The 18,722-nt window shown below is 40.4% G+C and overlaps 1 protein-coding gene across 3 annotated transcripts in view; it reads right to left on the reverse strand.

Annotated features, from left to right (window-relative positions):
- Positions 1 to 18,722, reverse strand: part of SYNRG (synergin gamma) — a 111,165-nt gene that overhangs the window by 30,948 nt on the left and 61,495 nt on the right. For all 3 annotated transcript variants that reach the window (XM_056557551.1, XM_056557550.1, XM_056557549.1), the window contains 2 exons: positions 16,980 to 17,101; positions 6,497 to 7,423 (listed from right to left, as the gene is read on the reverse strand). In XM_056557551.1, coding sequence (XP_056413526.1) covers positions 6,497 to 7,423; positions 16,980 to 17,101 — 1,049 coding nt within the window. The remainder of the gene's footprint in view (positions 1 to 6,496; positions 7,424 to 16,979; positions 17,102 to 18,722) is intronic.

The following is an 18,722-nucleotide window of genomic DNA, read 5'->3' on the forward strand; positions in this document are numbered from 1 at the left end:
TCAAGGTTCATTACAGGGCAAGAAATAAATACATATCATGGCAAGTCATGGTTTATCCTTACATAATCCAGGGGGAATTCCAACACAAAGCCACAGAAATGAAAAACAGGTGGCAAACAAACAATGTATGGTCAAAAGGCACCACAACAATAAAATAAAATGCCATGGAAAAAAACGGGACTACCAAGAAATCAAAACATGGAAAGACCATTATCACAAAAACTAAAAGAAAAACAAAAATTGAAACAGGTGATGTCACAAAAGGTGAGAATGGTGGTATGCACATGCAAAGATGGCACATGTATCACTATTAACATGCCTGCTTAGCCCTGGTCATCTAATCTTTATTCAAGGACCTAGATAAGGCATATACGCCCATGCTTATCTTGAATGGAACAAAAGATCAGATAGGTTAAAACCCCAAACGGTTTCTCCCATTGACCCAAGCTTTAAATCAAAACCACTGTAGGCAAGTCACAATGCAAGAAGAAGGCCATCGATGTGTGACGGGTGAGGGTCTGACACAGAACCCATTCCTAACTGCAGAAAAAAAGGCAACACAGCCCCTTCAATGCAGTATGATACAGCACCACTCTAGATCATGCAGCCCTGTAATACTGAATCTCATCTCCAGTCACTTGAATGAGGAAGAGCTGCAGTACCAGACACTGCCACGAGCATAAGGATGTCGCTGTGTTAGTGGATCACTAGGCAAGAGCCTGGAAAAGACAGATACAGTAGTAATTGGCAGCCAAAGAGGTTATAATCTCAAAGAGGGCAATATTAATTAAGACATGACTGCTTTCCAAAAACAGTGACCCACCTTACAATGGATTGGGTGGCATTGCAACTCAACTTGTTTAAAGTGAATGAGGATGATCTGTAATAATCAGGCACAACCTGTGGACAGGTGCATATCTACTTTTAAAGAAAGCTGCCATGTTTTACCAACACCAAACAACCTCTTTTAGTACCGCTGAAAGATATTTTTAGCATTACTTAATAATTCTGTAGTACTTAAATAAAAAGACACAATGGAAAGCTGCAACCAGACAGAAGTTTCTGCTTTTTGTGTAGTCACTTCAAAATTTCTACACAGAGGTCCAAGTCACAGGCTATGAGATTAACTCTAAAGGGCCCATGCTCACTATGAAAATTCCGCAAGGAACCCTTTCGCTGAATTCAGTCATCAGATTCACGCCTTCCAGAATCAGGGTGAATTTCATTTCATCAGAAATTAACATCTGCAATTCAAAGTCCCATTGATAATGTGCTTTTCCGGGCAGAATTCAGTCAAAAGAATCAACATGTTACTTCTTTTGGCAGAATCCAAGTAGACGTTGGAAGTTCTACTACAGAACTTCCATAATGTGAACTGAGCAGCAAAAGCCCATTGAAAATCAATGGTATTCTGCTGCAAGCCAATTTTTTTTTTTGCTAGACATGTTTAGTATCTCCGATAAAGACCTTGAACACCTTTGCACCGAGTAAAACTTTACTGTACATATGTTTCAGAAATGCTAAACTAAATAACTTTTAACAGTCTACAACAGCAAAATTGAAAGAAAAATTTACTGGAAACTATGCAACTCCTTCACAAAGGTGACTGATCTACTGCTTCTCGCTTAGATTTGACTTTGTGGGCTTTCTGTGCTCTTCTCAATCCCTTCTTTTAAAAGGAGTAATTCCCGTTCAATTCCATCTGTTCCCTCGATCATTTTTCTGCATAATAAGCGCCCAGTGCCGGACCTGCTGGCTCAGCTGAAATCGGACACTGTTGCAGCCAGTGACTGACTGAGCTGGCAGGTCATGCACCAAGCAGTTGTCTTGGATACAGGTGAACCTGGACGAGGTAAGCACAACTTTTTTCTTGTACTTTCCCTGCCCCAGCAGCATATTATTTTTAGAATACCTGGCTTTAATGTTCAGGCTTGTTTACATCTATGTTTAGCATTTCAGCTACTTGCTCCACCCTAGAAGCAGAACAACAAAAATGACAGTGGTGCCGGATCCATGAAATAATTCACCCCCCCAGATGTCATAAGGGGTCCACAGCCTTAAAAAGGGGTATTTCGGGAAGAACCGATCCCAAACACAGCAGTGTCTGTGATCGGCATGTGGTCTTGCTCCCTTATCTACTCAATGGTTGAGGTAGGTCAACTCTCTGGCCAGTGATTGGCTGAGCAGGCAATAGCACGTGCCTAACACAGGAAGGGTTTGTGTTAATTTCTCCCAGGCTGAGCACAATTCTAGATGAAGCGTACTTCTCAGAAAACCCTTTAAAATGAGTATTCTAGGGTTCCCCCCCTCCTTCAATCCTTGAGCCCATGATGCCAAGCTACAATACTATTACCTGTGTGCCACTTTGTCCCGTTGTCATGCACTTTGGAAGTGAAAGTCTTTATTTTACTGTTGTCTCTGACCTTTCCCAGCATTTCATGCACCCAGAAACAATATGTCAGCTGTAACATGGTGTCCAGGGGAGCACAGCTATGCTGCATTACTTCCGTAACACTCTAACCTGCTATACACCCACTGCAGCATAACTAAGCTTCCCAGGAAACCATGTGACTTATGACATATTGGCCCTGATTTACTAAGAAAGTTGGGCTTTTAATTAGTGTGGAATGGTGTTTTACACTCTATTTACTATTGGAACACATAGGTGGACAAACTCTACAGCATTTTCTTGGTGAGAATTTTAAAGCCAGCCATTTATTCACAGGATTGAGTGAATTCAATCATAAATAGGCTGGCTTGTGAAAACACACCCTTTTTGGGTTGGCTACATCGCTTTTTCCCAGCCGGCCATAGTGGCGTACAAGCCAACAAAGGCAGGTCTGGTTCACAATAGTTAATCAAGGTCATTGTCCCTGGCCGCAAGGAATGCTGGGAAAGGTCAGACAACAGTAAAATAAAAAAGACTTGCAGTGCAGCACAACTGGGTGTAGGTCCAGTTAATGAAAATGGGACAATGTGGCACATGGAGGTAATAGAAGTACATTACACAGAATTATAACTTTGGGATAAAGGAAACAAAAACAAATCTGAAATCCCTGTTTGGGGGAAGGTTAACCTAGCCTGAAACATTCCTCTATTGGTGCTCTGAAGTGCTTTTTGTAAATACTTGATATATATGTAGCCTGGCAGGTAGCACTGAATGACAGACTTAGGCTAAGTGCACATTTGTGTCAGAGCTCCATTTACAGAATCGATTGATATAGCGAGACATAAGTGGAGAAAATTATACGGCAAGCAGTTTGTCCTGCTCAAATCCAGCTAATAAATGGAAACAAGATGGACCGTTAATGGGATCCGCTGTGCAACTGACCTTTCTGCTTTTTTCTTTTTTGCCATGAGCAGACGCAGGTGTGCACTTCGCCTTAGGCTCTTTTAACTTATTGTTTTTGCATATACTGCAATTCCTTGATATAGCCTTCAAATCAGTAAAGTTCATAAGACTAATAATGTGAGAGTTCCACAATGAGCTCAAAGAAATATATGTTTGAAGTTTTTGGCTTTCTATAATATAAACCTCACTGCCCATATAGCTCCAATACATTAAAAAGAGAACTCAACTACTTTAAATCTCCTCCCTTATCTACAAGAAAGGATAAAAGAACTAATCACGGGTGGGGGTGGGAGTAGGTCAAGCCCCCTCTATGCATCTCATACGCACTGTATGGCATGATTAAGAAGGATAATATTCCAAAAACAACCAGTAGGCTATTTCACACAGTTTATATAACTACCATAAATGTTAATAGGTGCTGTGTAAATATACTAGTGAAAGAAGGTAAAGTAATTCAATAACACCCCCAGTGGAGGAGATTTAATCAAACCTTGTGCAGAGGAACAGTGGAGCAATTGCCCATAGCAACAAGAGTCCAGCCTTCACTTTGATTTATGATTGGTTGCTATAAGCAACTGCTCCACTGTTTCTTAGCACAAGGTTTGATGAATCTCCCCAGTGTCTTTTAAAAGGGGGGGGGGGGGGGGGGATGTTAAATATGAAGTTTTCGCAAGTGGAAAACCCCTTCGCCAGCTCCCTTATTGTTGAAGAAGCTGCCTGGTGGTAATTTCCCATGTGTAGTGGGGCCAGACCAGGAAAGGATACATTTTAAAAATTGCCAGACTGTTCCTTTAGAATATACACACATACTTTTCTGAACTTTCACTAACCGAAAACAATGAAATCTTTTTAATTTGCCTTTGCTGCAAAAACTGAAAAGTGAAATGGAAATGGTGGAAATGGTTTTAAAAGTGCAAGTGTGAACACGTAAGAAGCAGCAACTAAAAATGTTATTTCAATATTTAGAAAATAGCATAATTATAAAGTAAAACACAAGAGACTACATATATAAATAACACTGATGTGGCTGCAACTGAGCTGTCTTCAGAAGTGCAACATTTGTATAGTAATAATTAAACATTGTAACAAATTTAGATTTGAAAACCCATACCGTTTCAAAAGTAATACTGCTTTTCTAACATCTGTATTTTTGTACACATGGTAGGTGCAATAGGAGATACCAGGGTACAATCTGAACATGGGCCAGCATACCTTTTTCACTGTGCATAGAAAAGTGTAGTGGGCTATGCTTTCTTATAGTGTGATTTAACACAAAAAACCTATACCTGTCTGTCTTGCCATTTTAGGGTAGGTTCACACAAATGTGGGCATCCCACAGGGGAAAATCCTCAGCAGATTTTGACACCACTTCAATGAGTCCACGGAAAATATTCAGTAGTGGCGGATTAGTTATGTGTAAACCTACCCTTACAATGGAAATCATCAACAGAAACTTCATTTTGGAGTTATACGTTGAAGAATTATCTGTGATGTGCAGTATGCAAACATGTCAAGAGGGCACCCTCCAGAAGCATATGGTTCTAGTATATGCTTCTTTACATTTTTTGGGTAAAAACAAAATGTGAACTAAGAATTACACTGTTAAAGGGGTACTCTGCCCCCAGATCTTGTCCCCTATCCAAAGGATAGGAACTAAGATGCCTGATCGCGGGGTTCTGCCGCTGGTAACCCCCGCAATCTCTCCTGCAGCACCTCCTGTCAATGCAAGTCTTTGGATAGGGGATAAGATGTCTAGGGGCTGAGTACCCCTTTAACATGCCCTTCATGATTAATCTTAAAGAGAACATGTAGCCTTCACAGACATTATGATTGCTCTCTCCTGTCTTATAGTAGGTGTGCTAGCCCACCCTCCCTTTTTGGACTTTCTTATTAAAGTATATTAGAAAGATGAATGTTTTGTCAAGATGTACAACAAAAAGTTTTTGTATCTGACAGTGCCCATTTAAAGTTTTATACACATGTACACTATCCTGCCCATATTTGATACACAGGATGTGAAACTACAGATTTTATTCTGATTTCAATGTAAACTTAACTACTGAACATCACAAAATCTGCAGCTTCAAATCATGCACATTACACATGCACAGGATACTGTACATATGAATACACCCTAAGGGTCTATTCACACGTACAGTATCCAGCACAGATCTGATGCGCAGGATTTGAAGCTGTATTCAGTCATTTAGTTAACATGGGAATCTGCAGCATAAAATCCTGCACATCAAATCTGCACAGAATACTGTACATATGAATACACCACAAAGGGTTATTTTGGAAAAGTTAATTTTTTCTATCTTACTGTGCTCAAATAAGAATTTCAGCACAATAGGGAAGGATATTGCATTACCGCTTTAAAAAGTTAGGAAAGAATCTTTAATAAATATAGTGCAATGTAAATAAGCCAAAACCAGGAATATAAAACTGCATATTATACATATAGTATTTTTTAAAATTTTTGTATGTACTCCTGGTTAATGCAAAATATACACCAAAAACACAAAAGTGTAAACAAAGCCTAACCATGGTCACCAATATCTCAGCTTGGTAACCAGATCTGTAAGGTACATTGCAATATATTTAATAATAGTGTTCAATTCACTTAGTACTAATGTACATGACTTTAGATCTCCTCATTATGCCAACTGGTAGCCATATTAGGGTCAGAGGCATACAATGTATAACTAGTAGCCTAATCTAAATGGTCATTAAAATGTGTTGCTGTTTTCCTATTTTATGCCAGCTAGGCAGGAAGGAGGACATACCCCACACTGATTTGTATGTGATAACGTGCATGGCAATAGGTAGTTTGTCAGGAATAAATTATACCCATCTGCTTCATGGATTATGTAAAGAAAAATAAATAGAAAATAAGTTCTACTTGGAGTAAATTAGTCTTGAATAAATATATACTTATATGCTGATAAATGCACAGGAAAGGATTAAATATGGCATGCAAATAAATAGCTAAAGTGTTCGATTAATACTGGGCACAAAAATATCCTTCATTGTTTTTCACATAATGAGAACGGAGAAAATAACACTGCATGAAGATCACAAATATCAGTTATCTTTATCTACACCTACCTCATCATTACCAAAGTAATCTAACCAATTCCTCACCTGCCGCAGGTGGATGCTGACCACTAACCGTTGGCAAATCCAGAGAACTATCAGACATAACATGCTTCAATTCCCCGCCCATATCTGATAGCTTCATGTCAAACTGGATGGAAAGTGCATCTTCAGAGTCCTCTTTTCCAAAGCTGCTGCCACCGATAGAAGGGAGATCCAGCGACTTAATAGACATCGAGTCCTCTTTGGCTTGTTTAAGACCAACAAACTTATCCACAAAAGACTTTTCCGAATTGTTGTCTGCAGTGGTGAATTTGTCATACTGGAACGTAAAGTCATTTTTTGGAACATTTGTTGAATCCTTTGTTTCATCAAATGTCGTTGAAGAACTTTCCAGAGAAAGTTGATCAAGCTCATTTAATAAGTAGGAATTATTTGAAGACCTGGCTTGAAGGCTTTGGGAAGCAGCCGCAGATACTACTGGGTCAGCCGCACTGGCTTCCAGTTTAAAAACACTATATTTGTCATCACGGTTTTTCTCAACAGAACTGGTATTACTTGTCAAAAAATCAGCAAAGTCATTTTGTCCATTAGAAGATGTAGTACTGGTAGATGGTCCAAAGAGCGTGAAGTCTCCAAAGTCATCAAGCAGTGAGGAACTTTTAGGAGGCGCAGTGACAAACGTAGATGACGGTAACAATGGTGATTGAGATGACAATGAATGTGGGGGTACAGGTAATGGTACAGGCTTGGATAAATGAAATGGAGTGGGAAAGTTATTTGTCACTGAAGAAAGTGCATCAAGATCAGAGAATGGTTTTAATTGTGTTTGCGGTTTCTGTTGAGGACAAGTGGGGAATGTAAGCGCTGACTGGGTTTCTCTCAACGGAGTATCCAGTGGAGAAATGCTGTCTGCAGTCTTAAAATCTGTGAAACCATCATCAGCTCCAGATCTGAAGTCTGCGAAACCATCTCCTGCAAAAGTAAAAGGGGGAAACAAATGAGATTTCAGATAAAACTAAATAATACTGTGTGTATAATCATTATTCAACTGTGGAGGATGAAGCTATTAAGAAAGGAGTTGCTATGGTAGCTTTCAGAGGTGATGCTTTCAACATTAAATAGGTACTCTGGGCAGTTTGATCAGCAACATTCCCATTGTGGAATTAATATATATATAATATATAATATATAATTATATATATATATATATATATATATATATATATATATATATATATATATATATATATATATTTATATATATTTCCCCTCTCCTCAATAAGTCATGCTGGGGCTCAGCGATTTGATAGCCGTACAATGTCCCGCCACAGCCAGTTATATATGACCAGGAGGAAGACCCATGCCGGGGCTCAATACATCACACTGCCACTCAGTCAATAAATGGACAAGGCAGGATATCGCTGGGGTCAGAGATTTGCTAAGCCACAGTGGAACATACTGATCACAGAACAGAGAAGAGGAGCACACTGAGGCCGCAGCGGGACAAGTAGAATTTTTAAATAATGAGAATGGTAATGTTACCAACACCCCCTACCCCCACCCCCGATCCCAGTCTATTAAAGGCCAATTTTTAACAACTAAGAGAGGACCTTAGTGACATAGATTAGGACCATGCCCTTAGTAATAAATGTACACAAGCTAAATGTGACACTTAAGAACATTGTAAATAGAAACTGAACGAAATATACCATATGGGAATAAAAGGGCTAGAAATGGGAGAAAATCCAATTTGGCTAACCAAAACAGTTAAGGAAGCGTTAAACAATAAGAGGAAAGTGTTTAGACTAGATTACTAAAAACGAGAAGTTAGTGGGGAAACATTAAAGAATTATAAAGGAGAGAAATAAAATCTGTAAAAAAAATAAAACTATCAAAAAACTGTGGCAGAGATAAGAATTGCCATATTAAGTATTTTTTTTTTTTACCTACATAAAGAAATTTAAAAACTTCAACAAAAACTTTATATAATGTAGATAATACCATTATATGTATATTTGTAATATGCATTGGTTAAAATATATATACAGGGTGGGCCATTTATATGGATACACCTTAATAAAATGGGAATGGTTGCTGATATTAACTTCCTGTTTGTGGCACATTAGTATATGTGAGGGGGGAAACTTTTCAAGATGGGTGGTGACCATGGTGGCCATTTTGAAGTCGGCCATTTTGAATCCAACTTTTGTTTTTCAATAGGAAGAGGGTCATGTGACACATCAAACTTATTGGGAATTTCACAAGAAAAACTGATGTGCTTGGTTTTAACGTAACTGCGGGTAATGGTGGAGGAGGAGGAGGAAAAGGCCAATCTACTACTTCTTCTCCACCACTGTATTTACAAATGAAAATCCAATGTCTGATAACAGGGGGAGGGAACAAAGAAAATTCTCACTTGTTTAAACCAAGAAAAGGTGAGGTGATGCCTTAGTAACATAAAAACACACAAATCACTGGGCCCAAATGGCATCAATCCCAGAGTTTTGCAAGAATTAAATACCGTGCTAGACAGACCCTTTTTCCTTACAGTTAAAGATTCTATAACTGACAGGCATTATTCCACAGGACTGGCGCTTAGCAAATGTGGTACCAATATTCAAAAAGGGGTCAAAAAGGGATCCTGGGAACTATAGGCCTGTAAGTTAAACATCTGTAGTGGGTAAGATTTTGAGGGTTTTCTGAGAGATGCTATTCTGGTATATCTTAATGAAAATAACCTGACAGGTTTATGCGGGATCGGTCCTGTCAGACTAATCTGATCAGCTTCTATGAGGAGGTCAGTTATAGATTGGACCGGGTGAGGCTGTGGATGTTATATATCTGGACTTTTCTAAGGCATTTGATACTGTGCCAAACAAAAAGTTAGTACATAAAATGAGGATGCTGGAACTGGGGGAGGATGTATGTAAATGATTTAGCAACTGGCTCAGTGAAAGGAAGCAGAGGGTGAGTATCAATGGAAGGTGACTTTGGTGACAGTTTCAAGTGGGGTACCACAGGGGTCAGTACTGGGGCTACTTTTTAACATGTTTATTAATGACCTTGTAGAGGGATTGCAAATTCGAATTTCTATATTTGCAGATGACACCAAAATGGGTAGGGTGATTACCACAGAGGATAACATAATATTACAGAGGGATCTGGGGAAGCTGGAGGATTGTGCACAGAAATGGCAAATAAAAAGTTTAATGTGGATAAATGTAAGGTTATGCACTTGGGCCGTAAAAACAAAATGTACAATTCTGTGCGCTGTGCTAAATAATAAGACATTAGGTAAAACTACTACCGAAAAAGACTGGGGAGTGCCCCTAGCAACAGACCACTAGGGCAGGATCTGCTCCCCCAGCATAAATGCAGAACTGCATTTGGGGTTGAGCACCTCCAGCCATTTGAGACCACGTCTTTGTTGTTGTTTAAACTTTATACTTGGAGATGTATAAACTCCTTATGTAATGCGCCTTGAACATCTTCCAGGCAGCATTAAGGTGCAACTGTGAGGCCAGCAGCTATATCAGCCAACTTGGGTGGGGCTTGTAGTCTGCCTCCCTCCTCCCATTGTATGTGTGCTCAGCCACACTGGAGGGTACCTGGAAGGAGGCTGTGAGTCAGCCTAATTCTGCCGTAATTGCCCACTGGCCCCTGGTTTTGCTTATCACGCACAGGTAGGTTTAGTGTTAGGTCCCTTGCCACTTGAGAAACCTTGGCGTTGGTGTGCAGGCTCAGGTATGGCCTTCATATAAGGATATACTGGCTAATGTCTCAATTTTAACATCAGTGTTGAGGGTTTGCCAATGTCATTGTTTACATCTACCACAGTAGTGCACCTAAATTCTTGTATTATTCTAATTGATACACATCCACACTGTCTATCTGGTGTAGGATCTTATTGTGGTGCTTGTATTCGCTGCAGTCATCCTCCATTGTATGCATTTTTATGCTTAGGATTGCCCCTAGCAACAGACCACAAGGGCAGGATGTGTTCCCCCAGCATAAATGCACAACTGGATTTGGGGTTGAGCACCTCCAGCCATTTGAGACCACGTCCTTCTTGTTGTTTAAGGTTATACACTTGGGCCGTAAAAACAAAATGTACAAATCTGTGCTAAATAATAAGACATTCGGTAAAACTACTACCGAAAAAGACTTTGGGGTACTGGTGGACAGTAAACTTGACTTTAGCAATCAGTGCCAGGCAACTGCTGCCAAGGCTAACAAAGTCAAGGAATGTATCAAGAGAGGCATAGAGGCACGTGACAAGGTCATAGTTTTGCTGCTGTATAAATCACTAGTCAGACCACATATGGAGTATTGTGTCCAATTCTGGGCACCTGTATATAACTGGGAACTGGAAAGGATGCAGAGGAGGGTGATAAAGATAGTTAGTGGAATGGGAGGATTACAGGACCAAGACCGGTTATCAAGCTTGGGGTTATTTAGTTTAGAGAAAAGATGTCTTAGGGGCGATCTGATTACAATGTACAAATATATGAATGGACAGTATAGAGATCTTTCTAGTGATCTTTTCATACCTAGGCAGGTAACCATGACAAGGGGGCATCCTCTCAGTCTAGAGGAAAGCAGATTTCGGCATCATCACACAGAGGGATGTATAGGGAGAGGTATAAGCAGTAGGAAGAGAGAAGTGCTCACGCCGCTGTACAGAGCACTGGTGAGACCTCACTTGGAGTATTGTGCGAAGTACTGGAGACCGTATCTCCAGAAGGCTATAGATACTCCAGAGAGTTCAGAGAAGTGCTACTAAACTAGTACATGGATTGCAGGATAAAACGGACCTTAAGATATATAGCTAGGAAGAAAGAAGAGAGAGAGGGGATTTGATAGAGACTTTTAAATACATAAAGGAAATCAACACGGTAAAGGAGGAGAGCATATTTAAAAGAAGAAAAATTACCACAAGAGGACATAGTTTTAATTAGAGGGGCAAAGGTTTAAAAGTAATATGAGGAAGTATTACTTTACTGAGAGAGTAGTGGATGCATGGAATAGCCTTCCTGCTGAAGTGGTCGCTGCAAATACAGTGAAAAAGTTTAAGCATGCATGGGATAGGCATAAGGCTATCCTTCACATAAGATAGGACCAGGGACTATTCATAGGATTCAGATTATTGGGCAGACTATATGGGCCAAATGGTTCTTATCTGCCGACACATTCTATGTTTCTATGTTTACTGTAAGAGCGTTGAGACTATTGAACTTGTTTGGGTCAGACCTCACAAAATCATGTGGCAGAGTCCAAGGGGGCCTGGATGTTTTTCTAGAGAGTAATAATATTACAGGTTATGGATAGGAGATTTATGTGGAGAGAACTTTAATCCAGGGATTTATTCTGATCGCCATATTGGGGTCGTGAAGGAATTTTTCCACTGTCATGAGGTAATTGGCAGCCTCATGGGGTGTTTCTGCCTTCCTCTGGATCAACAAAGTGGGGTATTAGGTTGAACTCTATGTTACTATGTATGTATGTTACTATAACAACATATAAAATGTGCTACATAAATTGTGGCAAATTTAATATTGCAAATGTACCAGAACTCTGACAATTTGCAGCAATACTGGTTTACATGACTTGCACCACATTTATATTGCGTTTTTTAAACTTTTGAGAATTGCCCAAGAAAGGTGCATGTCTTCACTGGAAAGGAGCTTGGCTTCATTCGAAAATAGATATGCCCTACATAGTGTACAAAAGTGCCAGATTTATAAAACTCCCTGCACCACATTGATAAATCTGGCACATTTGAAAATGGTCCATCTAAAGACCTTTTTATAGAGGCAATTATTGTCCAAAAGTGGCCCATTACTGCCCATGTAAAAGACCTAGGGATCAGCCAACAAAAGGGCACAGTCTTCAGACGATACGTGGTATTGGGTGGCCATAAAAATCATTGTCCCTGTAAAAATATATGGATGTGCAGCTGACAATGATGCAAGTGGAAGTCTGCATGATCACTGGATCCTGCATTCAAAGTGTACTCCGCCCCTAAACATCTTATCCCCTATCCAAACGATACCACGGCCGCCTAAAGACTAGCACAGCCAGCATTCTGAACATAAATATTCAGAACGTTGGGTTGCCGGAGATCTTGAGGGGTCTCAGCGGCTGCACCCCTTGCTATCACAAATCTTATCCCCTATTCTTTGGCCCCTAGAATGAGATCTCTAGGGGTGGGAGTACATCTAACAATTAACCCATTAAGGACCAGGCCCATTTTGGCCTTATGGACCAGACCAATTTTATTTTTGCATTTTAGTTTTTTCCTCCTCGCCTTCTAAAAATCATAACTCTTATATTTCCATCCACAGACCCATATGAGGGCTTGTTTTTTGCGCCACCAATTGTACTTTGTAATTACGTCACTTTACCATAAAATGTACGGCGCAACCAAACAAATATTATTTATGTGGGAAAATTGAAACGAAAACCGCAATTTAGCAAATTTTGCAAGGTTTTGTTTCACGCTGTACACTTTCTGGTAAAAAAGGACAAGTTTTCTTTATTCTGTGGGTCAATACGATTAAAATGATACCCATGTTATATGCTTTTCTATAATTGTACCGCTTAAAAAAAAATCTCAAACCATTTTAACAAGTTTAGTATGTTTGAAATTGCCTATACCTATAACTTTCTAATTTTTCCGTATATGGGGCGGTATGAGGGCTCATTTTTTGTGTCATGATCTTTTATCAATACCACTATCAATACCATGGTTTTATCTAGGGATGTCCCGATACCATTTTTTTAAAATTTTTTTTTTTAAGACCGAGTACCGATACTTTCATTCTAGTACTCGCCGATACCAAGTACGAGTACTTATATTTTAAAGAAAAGCAGGGTGACGCGGTTTCTGGCACTGCTTACCGTGTGATAGGTGGGTCCTTGTTGTGTACAATGGAGGCGGCTGCTGTAGTATGAGCCAAGATTCCTCTCTTCTCCATTGGGCACAACAGGGAATTTGCATTGGTAGCGAGACCGACGACCACATGGTGAGGAGCGGTAGAAATCGGGTCACCTGCACGATCTACCTATAAATTAAAGTTAGTGCAGGAGACTCTGCTGTAAGATTGTCTTTAATAGTAGGTAGTATCCCCTTACAGACATTAGCAGCAGCAGCAGCAGCCCCCCCCCCCCTGTAGACTGCAGGCCCCCCTGTAGACAGCAGCCCGCCTATAGACAGGGGCTTCCCGTTTAGACATTAGCAGCAGCAGGGGCTTCCCGTCTTAGACATTAGCAACAGCAGGGCCTCCCCTTTAGACATTAGCAGCAGCAGGGCCCCCCCTTTAGACATTAGCAGCAGCACACAGCTCACCTGCTGCTGTCCTCCGTCAGGTGCTACTGCTCCACTGCCCTGTTCTTCCCTCCTCCCGGCCCGCATCATGGCGTCCTATACAGGAACATGTGACATACACGTCACTCCGCTTCCTCCGTAGCGTTACGCTGGGCGCAGGGGAGGAGGCGGAGTGACGTTGTGTCACATGCTCCTCCATGGAAGACTATGAAGCGGACGGGAGGACCGGAGAATGGGGCAGCGGAGGGGCAGCAGGTATTGGACATGGTATCGGGGACATTAAAAAGGAGTCCCCGATAGCATATAAATGACTAGTATCGGGACATCCCTAGTTTTATCAATACCACTTTTGCTTACTTTTTTTTTTATAAAAATGTTTTTGAATAAAATGTGACAAAAAAGTAGGGATCAGTGTTATCGTTGATCTTCTGCTCTGGTCTGCTCAATCTCAAACCAGAGCAGAAGACCCCAGGAGACAGCCAGAGCCAGGTGAGGGGGATCTTTGGCCGCCATGCTGGATGATCGGATCCCCGCGGCAGCGCTGCGGGCGATCCGATCATCCATTCAAAGTACCGCACTACTGCAGATGCAGTGATCTGTATTCATCACGGCATCTGAGGGGTTAATAGAGGACATCTGCACAATCGTGGATGTCTGCCATTACCGGCGTGTCCCTGGCTGCTGATAGCATGACGCACGCACCGGTCCAGTGCTTGTAGTCATGGCGGCATGTAAATGTATGTCATGGTGCATTCAGTACCACGGCCCCATGACGTACATTTACGTCCATTGTCGTTAAGGGGTTTAAGGAGTTTTCCCACAAAGCAGAACATCTGTGTGCACAGTGCAATGGAATTCTACTGCAAAAGAATTTTGTTTCTACTCTGCACTTTACTGTACAAATGACACATTATCTTTATTCTGTAAGCTAATACTATTAAAACGATAACCAATTTAACCAAAGAAAATTAGTATACTTAAATAGGCACTGTCAGATTTAAATTTTTTTTATACGTTGTACATCTGTTACTGTTTTTTAAAAGTGCACACAGTTCTGTCCATTTTTATAAAAATAAATAAAATAAATAAAACATGTTTTTGAACATTTTGTCCATTTTTAATGGAAGGGGTGTTGAGTGGGGATTTTAGGATGCAAATACGCATGTGCAAAGTAAAAACCGTACACTGGTTCCCGTATGGAACCGTATACATGTGTGTTTCCCATTGACGTCCATGTTAAAAAAAAAAGTATGCGGTTGCAGCACGGTTTTTAAACCGGAGTCAAAACCGTGGTTGACTAAGATTTTGTCTCCGGTTTAAAAACCGTACTACAACTGCATACGTGTTTTTATTTTTTATTTTTAACATGGAGGTCAATGGCAAACTCGCATGTATACGGTTCCATACGGGATACAGTATACAGTTTTTACTTTGCACAAGCGCATTTTATTTTATAAAAACGGACGGAACTGTATGCACTTTTAAAAAACAGTATACGGTTTACGCAGTGAAACGTTCAGTCCGGTCAGCTCATTTTTGCCCCGTATACGCTTTTACAACCGGACCTAAAACAGTGGTCGACCACGGTTTTAGGTGCGGGGGAAAAGCGCATACGGGGCAAAAAATTAGCCGACCGAACGTTTCACTGCGGTCGGCTCATTGAAATGAATTACATACGGAGCACATAGAAGGGCATACAGGAGCGCAAGATTTTAGCTCTCCCCTGCCGTATGGGGGAAAACGTAATGGGAACCCAGCCTTATTGGACTTTGTCCATGCCTGTGCTTCAGCTTGGACAAAGCTAGGATTTTTTTTAAGCCATAATTTCTTTAAAAAAGGAAATAACATTTTCTTATGTAGTATATTAGAAATGTTTTGCCAAGATGTACAACATATAAAACTTTTTTGTATCTGACAGTGCACATTTAAAATGGTCTTCTAATCCCTATAAAACACTTTTTTCTGTACACATTGGGGTGTAAGAGATACTTTTTTGTGATGTAAGCAGTAGTTTTTATTGGTACCATATTTGTTTAGATACACTTTGATTATGGTTTTGTATTTGTTTATGCCATTAACCGTGCAGGATGAATAAGGTTATATTTTAATAGTTTAGACTATTCCACACAACAATGCCATGTTTATTTAAATTTTTTATTTTTTAACACTTTATATGTACCCCTAGGGGACTTTTATGAGGGACCATTGGATTCCTCATACAGATCAGTGCAGCACATTTCTAAGGGTCTATTCACACAGCAGAATTTCCACATGCCGAATTCTGCACAGATTCCGTATGCGGATTCCACCTCAAATTAAAGCCTAAGACTTCTATTGGAATCTGCACTCCGATTCACACTTCTGAATTGCATATGCAGATTCTGTATCAATTCCGCACAAAATCAGCACAAGCCGAAACCACCCAAATGAAAGCGGAATTGGTGTGGATGTGCGGAAATTCTGCTGTGTGATTACAGCCTTATGCACTGATCCATGACATCTGTTTTCAATTGGTAGAGCCTACCATAGGCAAGGTCAATCAACAGATGATGATTGGCACCCATGGAAAGCTAGGAAAGCCCTCTGGCTGACATAGGAACATATCTTCTGGCTGCAAAACCAGGGACCATTGCACCACCAACTAGGCTGTAAATGCTGTTTTAGATGCGACTGTCAACTCTGACAGCCGCATTTAAAAAGGTTAATAGCGTACGGTGGCAAATGCCACTGCCGGCTATTATTGGCAGTCCCTGGCTACTAAGATCAGCTGAGAGAAAGTCCTGAGCCCTCTACATATGTCCTTCACAGCATCAAGATGTACATGTACGTCCTAACGCGTGAAGGGGCAAATAGAAATAGAGTTACATTAATGAAGAAAAAAACACAAACACACAAAAAAAACACACACACAAAAACACACAAACACTGTACAAAAGGAACATGCTATACTCCATACTTTATGCCACACACATCCTTTTGAGTTATACCACAAATGGGTGAATCACAAAACATCATTAATATGCCTACAGGGGACAAACTGACATACTTTTGGCAACTTTGACATAATGGAAGTCTATAGGTATACCACAACATTTCTCTCAGCATGATGTTAAATGCGAACAAGCAGTTAGCTTCATCTTAAACTGCAGATTCATCTGCAGATATATGCAGTTCAAGAATAGTTTATTGTATCCAATTTACCGGTAAAGTGACTGGTGGCTTCTATGTTGCTATTCACGGTGAGGGTTTTAAATACAGCATACTTATCAGTCGAGGTTTTTGCTGCTGTTCCCAACACTGACATGTTAAGTGGAGTGGGTGAACTAGGAATAAAAAGGAAAATGGAAATGAACACCAAACAGGTTAATCTTAAATCTACATGAAAAAGCTGGTAACAGTTCCATCACGGATTATTTAAAGGACAACTGCAGCAGAAAACACTTATCCCTTATTCACAGTATAGGGGATAAGTGTTTGATCCCAGCGGTTGGAACCCCCACGATCTCCTAAATGGGGCCTCGGTTACACCCCCTTCTTGCCCCCTCCCCATACAGTTCTAGTGGAGAGGCAGGGAGGCAAGCACACTGCCTCCCCGCCTCTCCCATAGAGTTACATGGAGCAGGCTTTTCGGCCGCCGCGTCATGCTGCGGCCAGGACGCCTCCTGCATGGGAGAGCTGCGGCAGAGCTGTGGTCCCGAATAGGAGAACACTGGGATACCCCTTCCCGCGATAACACACTTATCCCCTATCCTGTGGATAGGGGATAAGCGTTTTCCGCTGCAGATGTCCTTTAATACAATAAACACCTGCATTAGGCCAGATACTAAGGAGGATGTTTATTCTACCTAGGGTACTGAAAATGACGTGGGGGAGATTTATCATTGCCTTCCTAACATTTTCTTGGCTGTAATTTGGCACAACATTTTTGTACAGTTAGTTTAGATTTCAAAATACCAAAGTACCAAAGTACCAAAGTACCAAAATACCAAAGTAGACACTTTCTGCAAAACAGTCAACGAAATGCAGTGGAAGATATTTACACTGTGCGTCTTTTTTGAAAAAGACTCAAAAAAGTGCACAACAATGATAGCTCTCCCCCATAAAGCTGAGTGTTTTAGCACTTTGGTTGGAGAAACAGTAACTTCCCAAACAGCTAGTCTCACACTATAATTTGGTATTAATAATTTTAAAACTGTTTTAGTCTGCAAGAATTGTTTAATAAGGTATGCATTTTATTTTTTGGCACGCAGCGGACGCTGCTGATCTCAGCACTATGACCGCAAGGGCCTGCAATTCTTTCGGAGTCAGGAATAAAAATTTCTGCTTTGGAAATTCCGCTATGTGCACAGAGCAACTGAAATTGAAAACAAGTCTGCTGTAAGTGCATGGGCACTAAGTGATAAATAAAAAATAAAATAAATAAAAAAGTTAACACAAATATACAGTACATCATCATAGTAAAGTTGAAACTGATCACATGAGGGATGTCATTTAAGCTACGTTACCTAGATCCCAAGGACTTGCAAAGTGAGGTTATGTATTTATGTAGGGGAGTATATAGGGTTGCAAGTAAGTGCATACATATGGCTATAAATTTCTACCAGCAAAAAAAAATAAAAATAAAAAAATATAACTTCTTATGCATATCTCTAAGGCTCCTTTCACACTATGACTGTTGCTCTGTTACAAACCGACGTAAATTTTTATTACTTTGGCTGCCATTAACGTCCGTTATTGTAACAGAGCAAAACGGGCAAAGAGGATCCCATTCACTTGAATGGCATTCCTCTAATATCCGTTATAAGTCCCGTTAGGGTAGCGGGAGAAAGACGTGACATGCACAAATTTTTCTCCCGTTATATTCCTAACGGACGTCACCTAGCAGACAAAAACGGTAGTGTGAAAGGAGCCTTAACTGTTACATTCTGCATTTAATACAGGAAT

The sequence above is a fragment of the Hyla sarda genome, chromosome 2 (genome assembly GCF_029499605.1).
Source record: "Hyla sarda isolate aHylSar1 chromosome 2, aHylSar1.hap1, whole genome shotgun sequence".
Classification (NCBI taxonomy): Eukaryota; Metazoa; Chordata; class Amphibia; order Anura; family Hylidae; genus Hyla; species Hyla sarda.